At 43.0% G+C, this 13,171-nt stretch overlaps 1 protein-coding gene across 29 annotated transcripts in view; it reads left to right on the top strand.

Moving 5' to 3' along the window:
• Positions 1-13,171, top strand: part of DTNB (dystrobrevin beta) — a 309,281-nt gene that overhangs the window by 260,199 nt on the left and 35,911 nt on the right. For 19 of the 29 annotated variants that reach the window (XR_004428453.1, XR_004428456.1, XR_004428457.1 and 16 more), the window contains 2 exons: positions 1,134-1,230; positions 9,612-9,632. Coding sequence is in view for 24 of the 29 variants with exons in the window: in XM_033176347.1 (XP_033032238.1) it covers positions 1,134-1,230; positions 9,612-9,632 (118 nt within the window). In the remaining 5 variants the exon portion in view is untranslated. The remainder of the gene's footprint in view (positions 1-1,133; positions 1,231-9,611; positions 9,633-13,171) is intronic. The other 10 variants (XR_004428459.1, XM_033176356.1, XM_033176354.1 and 7 more) reach the window with 1 other exon arrangement.

Here is a 13,171-nt window from a genome sequence, read left to right on the forward strand (position 1 = left end):
TGACTTCTATCCCACTGCTTTTTCCTCACCATAAAAGATGAAGGAGCCAGTGGCTCACACCTGTAATCCCAGCACTTTGGGAGGCTGAGGCGGGTGAATCACTTGAGGTCAGGAGTTCGAGACCAGCCTGGCCAACATGGTGAAACTCCATCTCTACTAAAAATACAAAATTAGTTGGGCATGGTGGTGATGCCTGTAATCCCAGCTATTTAGGAGACCTGAGGCAGGAGAATCGCTTGAACCGGGGAAGCGAAGGTTACAGTGAACCAAGATCGCACCATTGCACTCCAGCCTGGGTGACAGAGTGAGACTCCATCACACACACACAAGAAAAGCAGGATTAATCACACAAGGAGACTGTTTGATGTTTGAGGTAAGGAGTGCTTAGATAAAGCGAGAGAAATGGGAATAGAAAGATAGGCACATAAATTTTCCAAGAAAGAATGATCTGAATTGAGTTATTGATTGAATATGGAATATAAAGAAGAAAGTAACAAAGAGGACTGAGTTTTTCAGCCATGACACCTGGAAGGAAAAATAGCAGAGACAGGGAAAAGAGACAGAGACAAGAAAAAAAAAGAGACAGAGACAAAAAACCATTTAGGGAGAAAAATCTTAAGTCTAGTTTTGGACATACTGAGCTAGAGTAGATGGTGTAAAACGTATCCTCAAGGAAAAGTGACTGTTCTTGGACACAGGGAGCCATCTTGATCTGTCACCCTTCTTGAATCTGTCTAGTGTCAGAAGTACTTACTACTGAACCCTGTTTTCTCTGAGCAGTTTAATATGGTTTATCCACTATTAATCTAAATTTGGGCTGATTTTATATATTTTTCGAAAAGCATTGACTTTCTAAAGAGTTTTTTGATCATTGATTCATTCTGGTAATATGAATAATATCTTTATATGGTCATGTAAACTTTCCAAAGCACTTTTACGTATGATTCTCAGAACAGTCCAGGAAGGTAGGCAAAACAGACATTATCACCATATTGTGAGGTATTGGAAGCTAAATGACTTGCTCAGCGTCTCATAACTGGTAAGTAGCAGGATCAGGTCTGAAATCCATTTCACCTGGCCTTAGATCCGTCTTTGAGGGTCTCTTTATCTGATGGGCTTCTCCTCTTGGACAGGCAAAGGAAGGATGAACTGGAGCAGAGGATGTCGGCCCTGCAAGAGAGCAGGCGGGAGCTGATGGTCCAGCTAGAAGAGCTGATGAAGTTGCTGAAGGTAAGAGCCCACGGCCCACGCTCAGTTCTTGTCATTCTTCTCCCACCAAAGCCTCAGCTGCTGCCTCCCTGTGATGTCAGAATAGGATGAGGCTAAAGGCTTGACTTTAGCCTAAAATCAGTTTTCAGATAAATTTCCATAAATTTAGCGTAATTGGGTATAAAAGTCATGTAAATTAGTGCAAAGCCAGATTATTAAAAAACTTGTAACTGGAAGTAGGATAACGTGTTGAGCAGTTGCTTTTATGAATACATAAAAATGTTTATAAATAGGATATTAGCTATGTACAAATGAATAATGTTTCTCAACTACTTAAAGTGGTTTCTGTTTGTTTGTTTGTTTGTTTGTTTTGAGATGGAGTCTCACTCTGTTGCCCGGGCTGGAGTTCAGTGGTGCCATCTTGGCTCACTGGAACCTCCGCCTCCCAGGTTCAAGTAATTCTCCTGCCTCAGCCTCCCGAGTAGCTGGGATTACAGATGCCTACCACCGCGCCTGGCTAATTATTTTTGTATTTTTGGTAGAGATGGAGTTTTGCCATGTTGGCCAGGCTGGTCTCAAACTCCTGACCTCAGGTGATCCACCTACTTCAGCCTCCCAAAGTGTTGGGATTACAGGCGTGAGCCATTGCTCCTGGCCTTAAAGTTTCTGTTAAGACAAGTTTTCAAATCTTTCACTTAAATACTTAACAAATAGTACGGGTCCTATTTCAATAAGTAGTACAGAGACAACCTGTATTAGGGTTCTGCAGAAAAATTGGACCAGTAGAATATATATAAGGATATCTAAGAGGGGATTTATTATGGGAATTGGCTTACAGTCATGGAGGTAAAGAAGTCTCATGTTAATGCCATCTGCATCCTGGAGACTGAGAAAGCTGGTGGTGTAATTCAGTCTGTCTCTGAAGGGCTGAGAACCAGGGGAACTGATGCTGTGACTCGCAGTCTGGGAGGTGGCTTGGGAGATGGGTGGTGTTATGTTACTGATTTAAGTCCCAGAGTCCAAAAGCCCAAGAACTTGGGGAGCTCACATGTCTGAGGGCATAGAAGATGATGTTCTAGCACAATAGCCCTTCCTCTGCCTTTTTCTTCTATCCAAGTCCTCAGTGGATTGGATGATGCTGCCCATGTTGGTGCAGACAGATCTTTATTCAGTCTAATGATTCAAATGCCAATCTCTTTTGGAAACACCTCACAGACACACCCAGAAATTATGTTTTACCAGCTGACTATCCTTTAATCTGGTAAAGTTGACCCATAAAAATAACCATCACAAAAACCAACCTAATTAAACCATTCTAGTCGGTAACTTTACTATATTAGGAGTAAGATAGCATATTAGCTCTAGGTTTGGGATACTGGGGAACTGAATACATGCGTAATAAGTCAGGTCTATCTTGTGATGTGATCACAGCTCACTGTAACCTTGCTTGAGCTGGGTTCAAGGGATCTTCCTGCCTCAGCTTTCTGAGTGGCTAGGACTACAGGCACACGAGGTCTGTCTATTCTTGTTGAAAGCTATATTACAACCCCTTTACCCCTGAGCAAAGAAAGGCATGCTTGGCATTTGAATGTCCTACCCTGGACAGTGTTATTGGAATTGAACAGAAATATCTACCTGGTTACTTAGCAGCAATACCAGGATACTTGCTCCTGCTCTTACTTTCTCAGGTGCTGCCCAGCGATGCTGAGACCCCGCTGCATTTAGTAGTATGATACCGAGTTAACAGCCAGAGAAAATCACAAAGTGTGGAGTGCCCCCAAAGCCAGATGACAGGAGTGAATTTAATTTTGTGGTAAAGGGGAGTCACTGGAGGTTTTAAAAATAACAGTTTAGGAAAATACGCAGGACAAGTTAGAACAGGGAGAAACTCAAGGATAATAGGAGACTTATTTCATCCTCCAGGCCCGAAGTGACAAGGATCTTAACCCCAGGAGTGGTAGCCCTGGAGAATATCAGTTTAGAGACTTTTCTCCAACTTGTGCATCCTAAGTCAGTCTCTTAGTAATGAAGCTAATGGGCATTAGCAACTTGGATAAATGTAGAATTTGTGTTTTAAACTGAATTTTGACTTGCTCAAGACAGTTACTGTTTTGTCATGAGTTGAGTTGTTGTTGTTGTTGGTGGTGGTGGTGGTTGTTATTGTTGTTGTTGTTTTCCTCCTAGCTTTGGCCATATTTGGGTTGTTTTGCATAGATATGTTTCTGCATTAACCCTGTTAGCAGGATTTTTCCTCATAAATATTTTGTGTCTAAATGGGTCTTGTTTAAAAAAAATCTTATGTAAAAATTTGGCCCAAATCCCTATAACAGTTGTCAAATATCCAGCTAAGCAACCTAGCCCCTCACTCTAAATAGCAGGGATGTACTTAAACATACACGGCTTGTGTAACATCTGAAGCCTCATGGGATTTTAAAAGCCCGGCTGCCATGGAGTTAAGTACACCTGTGGGATGGGAGATATCCAGTCAGTATCCAGTTGGGTGCAGTGGCTAACGCCTGTAATACCAGCACTTTGGGAGGCCAAGGCGGATGGATCACTTGAGGCCAGGAGTTCAGCCTGGCTGACATGGCAAAACCCTGTCTCTACTAAAAATACAAAAATTAACCAGGCGTGGTGGCACGTGCCTATAATCCCAGCTACTCAGGAGGCTGAGGCAGGCGAATCACTTGAACCTGGGAGGTAGAGGCTGCAGTGAGCAGAGATTGCAACACTGTACTCAAGCCTGGGTCACAGAGTGAGACTCAGTCTCAAAAAAAAAAAAAAAGGGGGGGGTATCCACTCACCTCTTCCGTGTGTCACATCTCCCTTTTCAGAAAGATGTTCTCAAATATTACCCAAGCATAGATTACCCAGTGCCCCAATGTGGTTTTTGTAAAAGGCAAAAGGTATATGTAAACTGAAGGGAAGCCAGAGTGCATCTCCCCTAAGTAACCTTGTACCATTGCCTTTCAGTTGGATTGTCTTAGCGATCCCCAGAACTACTGACTCCAAGCCCCATGCATGCCACTGTGGCCTTCTAGTGTACCACTGATGCTTGTATTCAAGGGCTATGCAGAATGAGCTAATGCTCGCAACTCTACTCCCAAACCTCGAGTTTCTTTATATTTGTAGCTGTAATTTCAGTAAAATAAGCAGGACACTGCTGCCCCTGTAGGATCCCCTGCCAGGTTCTTACCCATCTGACAGGCTAAGACTGGGAGGAAGAATTTGCAAACACAAATCCAGGAATGTTGTCTTTCTATCCATTGGCTAGAATTCACAGTCGAAAATCTCATGCCTTTAGTGTCCAGCTTCCTAAAAGAATTACCACATAATCTTAATTTTTGTATTATATGCATACCTAAAAGGTCATACACAGGAATTACTGACTTCTATTAAAATTTTAGTATTCTCCTACTTTTAAAAATACATATGCATCAACCCATAAAAGTACCCTTTAGAATCCTAATTTTAGGCCAGGTGCAGTGGCTCACACCTGCAATCCCAGCACTTTGGAAGGCTGAGGTGGGTGGATCACTTGAGGTCAGGAGTTTGAGACCAGCCTGGCCAACATGGTGAAACCCCATCTCTACCAAAAATACAAAAATTACCTGAGCATGGTGGCATGCGCCTATAATCCCAGCAGGATTTTTCCTCAGAAATACTTTGTGTCTAAACGGGTTTTGTTTAAAAAAAATCTTATGTAGAAATTTCACCCAAATCCCTATAATGGTTGTCAAATATCCAGCTAAGCAACCTAGCCCCTCACTCTAAACAGCAGGGATGTACTTAAACATACGTGGCCTGTGTGACATCTGCAGCCTCATAGGACTTTAAAAGCCCAGCTGCCATGGAGTTAGTACACTTGTGGGATGTGAGGAACACAGGAGGTGGAGGTTGCAGTGAGTCGAGGTCGCACCACTGCACCCCAGCCTGGGTGACAAAGCAAGACCCTGTCTCAAAAAAAAAAAAAAGAAGAAGAAAGAGAGAGAGAGAGAGAGAGAGAGAAAATCCTGATTTTAATTTAAAAGGGTTGCCTGCTTTTATTGATGTTCAGTATGCTAGCATTTAATTCTCTCATAAAATAGCTGTAAGCAGTTAGTCAAATGGACAATCAAGCCACATGGTCTGGGATACTCATAAATTAAAATACATCACACAATAAATTTTCATGCCACAGAGAGTTCTTTCATTCTACTGCTTCAGGAAACTATTAGGTACTTTATCTTCTGTCTGAAGTGATAATTTAAAGAAGCATACATAAGAAGTGACATCGTTGTTAATTCATTCAACAAAAATCTTAATCCTTTTTTGGAATAAGGCAGGGTTAAAATAAATTTTTTTGTTTATTTAATAAAAATCTGTTGAGTTCCTAAGTGTCATATTAGGTATTTGGCATATTGTGGTGACTAGACTCAATCCCTGTCACCAAGGAGTACCAAGGTCCCTCCTTCTTTGTTTTTTGTTTTTTGTCTGAGATGGAGTCTCATTATGTTGCCCAGGCTGGGGTGCAGTGGCACAATCTTTGCAACCTCCGCCTCCCGGACTCAAGTGAGTCTCCTGCCTCCTGCTTCAGCCTCCTGAGTAGTTGGGATTACAGGCACCCACCACCACAACTGGCTAATTTTTGCATTTTTAGTAGACAGGTTTCACCATGTTGGCCAGGCTGGTCTCGAACTCCTGAGCTCAGGTGATTCACCCACCTTGGCCTCCCAAAGTGCTGGGATTACAGGCATGAGCCACCCTTTATTCTTTTTAATGACGTGATGTAGACTGACACTTAGGCATTCATATTTCTCTACATCTTTCCTTTATACCTTTTTATCTGATTAATGACTATTAATTAATTACTAGCCTCAAAAAAAAACTTCCTATTTAATCTAGAAGTGTTTATATGTTGGTGTTTCTAATCCATGTTCTACTTCATTTTCCATTTGTCTGATACTGCTTTTGAAACTCATTTACCAGGCTAGGTGCAGTGGCTCATGCCTGTAATCCCAACACTTTGGGAGGCCGAGGCAGGTGGATCACCTGAGGTCAAGACCAGCCTGGCCAACATGATGAAACCCCACCTCTACTAAAAATACAAAAATTAGCCAGATGTGGCGGTGCACGCCTATAATCCCAGGTACTCGGGAAGCTGAGGCAGGGGAATCACTTGAACCCAGGAGGCGGAGGTCATGGTGAGCCAAGATAACGCCATTGTACTCCAACCTGGGTGACACAGTGAGACTCCATCTCAAAAAAAAAAAAAAAAGAAAGAAAAAAGAAACTAATTTACCAGATGAATTCTGCAGTTTTGAATTTCAACCTCATTTGCAAATGTTTATCTAGTTTGAGTGTAAAATTTTTTTTTTTTTTTTTTTTGAGTCAGTGGCTCTCTCTGTCACCCAGGCTGGAGTGCAGTGGGACGATCTTGGCTCACTGCAAGCTCCGCCTCCTGGGTTCACGCCATTCTCCTGCCTCAGCCTCCCGAGTAGCTGGTACCACAGGCGCCCGCCACCATGCCCGGCTAATTTTTTTGTATTTTTAGTAGAGATGGAGTTTCACCATGTTAGCCAGGATGGTCTCGATCTCCTGACCTCATGATCTGCCCACCTTGGCCTCCCAAAGTGCTGGGATTACAGGTGTGAGCCACTGCGCCCCGCCAAGTGTAAGTTTTTATATAAATGACTACAGTGGCTATGCCATTGCTTTGGCCACCTTGCCAGACCTCGTTCATGTGGAAGAGACTCACGTGTTATCAGGTAACATAAGCAGTTCTAAGTTTACACTTTATAATTAAGGTATTATTACCCCCTTTTAAATCAACGTTGGCTCTATCCCTTGTCATCAGTCAATATTTAGTGACCCCAGCTGACTAGTTGATAACACAGAGGTTCTCAGACCTGGGATCTGACCTGCTTACTGTGTTGACAGAGCCTTAAAGGCTTTATCTGAATAAATTTTGTGAGTTTAAATTATACAACACTATCCTAAATAACACTTTGCCAAAGTCCACTCTCTCCCCAATACCAGGCCACATGGAAGGCCTATAAGTCCTGGAAGCACTGCCCTGCCCACTGTCCCCAGCCTCACCTGATATATGTCTACTGCAAATTATGATTTCTCTTCTGACAAACTTAAATTGCAATCACCAGATGTCCAAGTATGAAACGTTGCTTTCTGAAATTTCCGTATTCTGTTTAGCCACTGCAGTGTTCTCTTTAATACCAAACCTGGAGAAAACTGTGGAAGTAGCGAGATGTCTTAGAAACAGTTCTAAGAAATTACATACTGGTCTTCTGACCTCGGATACAATTTCAGCCTGTTAGGAATGCCCCATCCCTCCCCAACCGTCGCACTTTCCACTTCAACACGGTGCCAGCAATGAAAACACATTTTATAATTGATAACTGTCCTATGACTGTTTGCCTTGCCTCATGAATATAAGAAAAGTGTCCTGCCCGAAAGGGAAGTCTGGCAAGGAAGAGAGCTTGCTTCCTAACTGCGAAGCAGGTGCAAAAACAGAAGCGCTCTACCTCCTTCACACTGCCAGAGCTGGTGCTCAGCACTCTGAGCCTGGGCTCCTGTGAGTTTGGCTTTGGTCAGGCATCCAGCGTCTGGCTTTGATTGTGAACAGCACCTTCCTGTGCTGAGCTGGGAGTCTCCTTAAGAGATTTCTCAGTGCCCATTTATTTCTAGTCCCTGTCTCTCCCTTGCAATAATAAAAATTAGGTTCTCCAAGTGTTCACTCACCCTCTCCCTTTCATAATTCCTTTGCTTTACTGAGGTCTTTCTCACCATTGCACCCAGGTCTGTAGACTGTGTGGGAGCAGGAGCACTTACCCATTCCTAAGACTTCCTAGGCACATACATATTCAGTAAAGACTGGCTGCATGAATTGGTCCAATTTAAATAGAGCCATTGCACAGCTTTTAGATTTACTAGGCCAAAGAGCTGAGGTTCCCTGACCACAGTGACCCATGGTGAGGCACAGAAAGAGGAAGTGGAAGAAACCCATTAAAAGACAGAGTAGATGAGTAGCAAAGAACTGAAGAAAGAGAAACTTGAAAGTATTCTCTTTATCCTTTTTCCTACAGTGTCTGATAGTGCGTTCATTTGGGCAGTCAGCTGATAGCCAGCAAGTGCCTGCTCTATGTTCCATCACCATACGGTTCTAAAAGACAGAGACCGGCCAGGTGCGGTGGCTCACACCTGTAATCCTAACACTTTGGGAGGTCAAGGTAGGCGGATCACTTGAGGTCAGGAGTTCGAGACCAGCCTGACCAACCTGGTGAATCCCATCTCTACTAAAAATACAAAATTAGCTGGGCTTGGTGGCACATGCCTGTAATCCCAGCTACTCAGGAGGCTGAGTCAGGAGAATTGTTTGAACCCAGAGGTGGAGGTTGCAGTGAACCCATATCCCACCATTGCACTCCATCCTGGACAACAAGAGCGAAACTCTGTCTCAGATAGATAGATAGATAGATAGATAGATAGATAGATAGATAGATTTAGATGACAGAGACCATTTCTTTATGTTTCCAGTGCTTTCTGCACAAGAAGTACTAAATAAACTTGTATTGAATTAATGAAAAACTGAGGTCAAGAATTATTTTTTGAATGACCTTTCAGGGTCTCCAAACAGTTTCTGGTTTATTGGTGGAAGTGGGTGTGTATGGGACTCACTGAAAAAAAAAAAAAGACTGTGCCTGAAAGCAGGTAGATGGGGGTACAGTTCCAACATGTTTAGTGTGGAGAGGGGACCAAATAAGAAAAGAACCTGTCGTGGGCAGACTGCTAGTTGGGAAGTGATGAGAGCAGTGGGTCTCAGACTTGTATGCACCAGAATCAGAAACAAGGTTGAATGCATTGCCGTGCCCCACCCCTAGAGCTTCGGTTTGGTGGGGATAGGGTAAGGCACGAAGTTTACATCTCTGACAAGTTCCCAGGTGATGCCGATGCTACTGGTCTGTGTTCCATGCATCGAAAACCACTTGCCTGGATAAATGTACCTAAACACATGTGAATATCCGGAATGATGAAATAGAATTATTATTAGAATTTCAAGTCATGGTTGCATTTCCTCTTTCAGATTCCCCTAAACAGCTATGTGAACCGTAGGCAGGTGAGGCCCTCTAGGCCTGTTTCATCTACAGTAAGAACGTTGGCGAGGTGATTTCTAGGGTTCTTTCCTTCTAGCTCTAGGAGTTAGCATTGAATCACTCACCGGGCCGAGGCCTGCTGCTTGCTTTGTCCTCTGATGCTCCTGTGGGGGACGGGGCCTTTGATCTCAGCACCCATGGGCCTGGCCTGGTTTGCCTGATTTTTCTATAATTTCTTCCCAATGTTTGTGGTGATGAGCATTAATTTCTCTCCTTTTTCCTCTGCCTTTTTTTTCATCTTCAACACTCCAGGAGGAAGAGCAAAAGCAGGCAGTAAGTGAACTTCAGAATTTCCCACTGGACTCTCACTCTTGTTGCACGTTCTTTCTTTACTCATGTAAATGTTTCTCCTCTTCTCCCAGCACATCATCTCTGAAGAGGGTTTTATGTGTAAAATTCCCAGTGGGTCTCCCCATGGTGTTGTAAAATGGTCTAAAAGTTCAAAGCATGTTTACCCGCTAGAGCATGTTCTTACTTAAAACCAGAGCTTGTAAGTACCCATCTGTTGTGAGCATTGAAGTGTGCATGATTAGCCAGGCTACCATTGCATTTTCCTGCCTTTCATTCTCTGTTGTTTTGTGTCTGGAGTGATTTTAATTCCTTGAAACAACTTTCGGGGTGCTGGGGTGACCTCATGTCATGAATGAATGTGCATGAAAATGAGGACTTATTTTGCTAACTATAGATGTTGTGCAGTCTTGACTAGGCTTCTGGATGCTGGGGCTGTGCCAGCCTTCTTAACAAAATTACTGACAACGACTGAGGCACTGACTCCATTTGCAGTGATTTCCTGTTCAGAACCTACTCCAGAGGGAGCTCAGGTTTTTCTGAGCTGTGTGGCTGCTGCATGGTATTTGGGGGAGGTTTATGTTTGTTTTTGTTTTTCCTGATAGCCACTGACCCACACAAGAAAGTCAATTGCAGACTTATCTACAATATTAGCACCATATGTTTATATAACATAGTAAGGTTTCAAAGCATACATTTTTTTAAGCTGAAGCTGAGTTTTTGTTTACCTTGGAGCTTTTTATCCTTCGGGAGAGAAATACAAAACGTTTAATTTTAAAAATTTGCCTTTTTTTTTGAGACGGAGCCTCGCTCTGTCGCCCAGGCCAGAGTGCAGTGGCACAATCTCGGCTCACTGCACCATCTGCCTCCCCAGTTCAAGTGATTCTCACGCCTCAGCCTCCTGAGTAGCTGGGACTGTAGGCGCGCACCACTGCACCCAGCTAATTTTTGTATTTTTAGTAGAGACGGGGTTTCACCATATTGGCCAGGCTGGTCTCGAACTTCTGACCTTATGATCCACCCGCCTCGGCCTCCCAAAGTGCTGGGATTACAGGCATGAGCCACCATGCCCAGCCTACCCGTTTTTTTAAAAAAACACAAATATATACATGTTTTAGGTTAGGAATATAAAACATTATAATTTCTAGCTAGGAGAGCAATGGGACCATAGAGTAAAGAGAAAGGAAAGAAGAAATAGGTAGTGAGGGGAGGAGGCGAGAAGAGGGTACAGAGGAGGCAGACTGTCAGAAAGGGAGAAAGAAAATGGTGCATGGCATCAAGAGTGGCCGACAACCCAGAAATCTGATGGCTTTCATGGAACCAAAGTGCACTTGTTTAGGTTTTTGCTAGTTTTGGTTCTGCTGTTTTCTTCTCTCACACAGAGTTTATTGCTTCCATCTCTGGGGCTTCTGCATCAGTAGGTACATTTATATGGGCAAAGCAGAACAGGATGGAAATCAAACCCAGCCATTACATGCTGCTTCCAGGAAGTGACACACATCACTTCCTCTCCATTTCATTGGCCAGGGCAAGTCACATGACCACACTTCACCTCAAGGGGGCTGGGAAGTCTAATCCTCCAGTTTGTCCAGAAGTCCCAGAGAAGCAGATGTTGGAAATACCTCCCCCAAGTAGACGAATGAGTGAGAGTGTTGGAGGAAGAGGAAGAGGAAGGAGACTACTTATCCTTCCAGCTCCTGATAGTCTCATCCCCTTGTTATGAAGTATTCCCTTCCTAGTGATCCAGGGTGTCACTTCACCTGTTGTTGCTGACCACTAGCGTCCCCTCCTTCTCTTCAGCCCTTCATACCCCAGAGATGCACTTTGCAGCTGCAGCTACTTGCTGCAAATCTACTTCCAACAGTCTGCCAGACTAGCACAGCATCTCCTGATCTCTCTCTGCGTGCATCTGCTCCAAGTGAGCACAGACTGGAAACACCCTACACCTCACCTGAAAACTCTTTCAGAAGAGGGCAGGCCTTGTGGATATTGATCTTAGTGGTAGCAGTAGAGCTTCCAGTAGATATTTCATTTTAAAATTTTTAATCCAAGAAACAGGAATTGCCACTGCTGTGATATTAGTTCTCAGGTCAATTTAAAGCTAGTCTTCACTATAAATATTTGCTGAATGATAACCAGTATTAACCAGTTTTATAAGATTTTGACTTATAGTCTGTATGTATTAATAATTGCATTAATTATAAGGGACATAACTAGTTCACATACCTACAGCAGTTATTTTGCTCAAGGCACTCCCAGATAGATCCATTCAGGAGACTAGATTATAGTTCAGAAATATCCTTTATAAAAAGGAATTTGAGCCGGGCACGGTGGCTCACACCTGTAATCCCAACACTTTGGGAGGCCGAGGCAGGTGGATCACGAGGTCAGGAGATCAAGACCATCCTGGCTAACATGGTGAAACCCTCTCTCTACTAAAAATAGAAAAAATTAGCCGGACGTGGTGGTGCGCCTGTAGTCCCAACTACTCAGGAGGCTGAGGCAGGAGAATGGCGTGAACCTGGGAGGCGGAGGTTGCAGTGAGCTGAGATTACGCCACTGCACTCCAGCCTGGGCAACAGAGCGAGACTCTGTGTCAAATAAAAAAAAAAGGAATCCGATTTCCCAAGAAAGCAAATAATAAAAATAATTTTTTAAAAAAGGAATCTGAAAAACTGTTGTTACCAAAAAAAACCAAGCTGATTAGTATTATTATTAATATTGTTATTTCTGTCTAAAGAAAATACACTGATACGTAGCATAAAAATCACCTTATGTTTTAAAGATAATAATCTATAAAATGCAGGATATCTATAGTTATTTACACCATTTGAAAATATTTTGAACATTTCTCAGTAAAAGTCTAGTGCTTACAGTCAGAAATATGGTTGTAGGATTCATCAGCATGTTACAGAGGGGACACTGGGGTCACCACAGACTGATTAGGTCCCTACTGGCAATGGTGTTTATGACCATTGGTGCACTTGAGCTATGGGCCACTCCAGTCTCGATCAAACAATATCCCAATCCTAGTCTGGAAAGAGTTCAGATGTACAAGTTCACTCTAGGAACATTTTAGGGTTCCATTTTTCCTAGTGACTCAGTGCACCATAAAATTTCCCTGTTGGATCTCTAACACCACATTCACTGAGCTATCCAAGGAATTGGGTTCTGTTTATTCATGAAGGGTGTGTTTCCTGCAACATTCGTCTAATCTCTCCTATTAGAAGTTAATTATCTAATAATGATCATCTGGCTTAAAGACTGTAACTTTATATACATTTTATAGAACATTTTATATAATGATCATCAGACTTAAAGACTGTAACTTTAGACAGTGAAAGTTATGTAAGGATAGGAAGCTCCTTCAGGGTGGCCTTGGCCCAGCTTAGGTAATGGTGCAGTGGTCCAAAGGGCAATATACCTGGCACTTTGAAAATAATGTAATTAGTGGAATATTGGGGAATTGGCTAAGAGAACATTGCCACTCTTGGGACCTTTCCTTTTACTTCAGTGAGTTTGGC

Source organism: Trachypithecus francoisi, unplaced genomic scaffold (assembly GCF_009764315.1).
Source record: "Trachypithecus francoisi isolate TF-2019V2 unplaced genomic scaffold, Tfra_2.0 Lachesis_group17, whole genome shotgun sequence".
Classification (NCBI taxonomy): Eukaryota; Metazoa; Chordata; class Mammalia; order Primates; family Cercopithecidae; genus Trachypithecus; species Trachypithecus francoisi.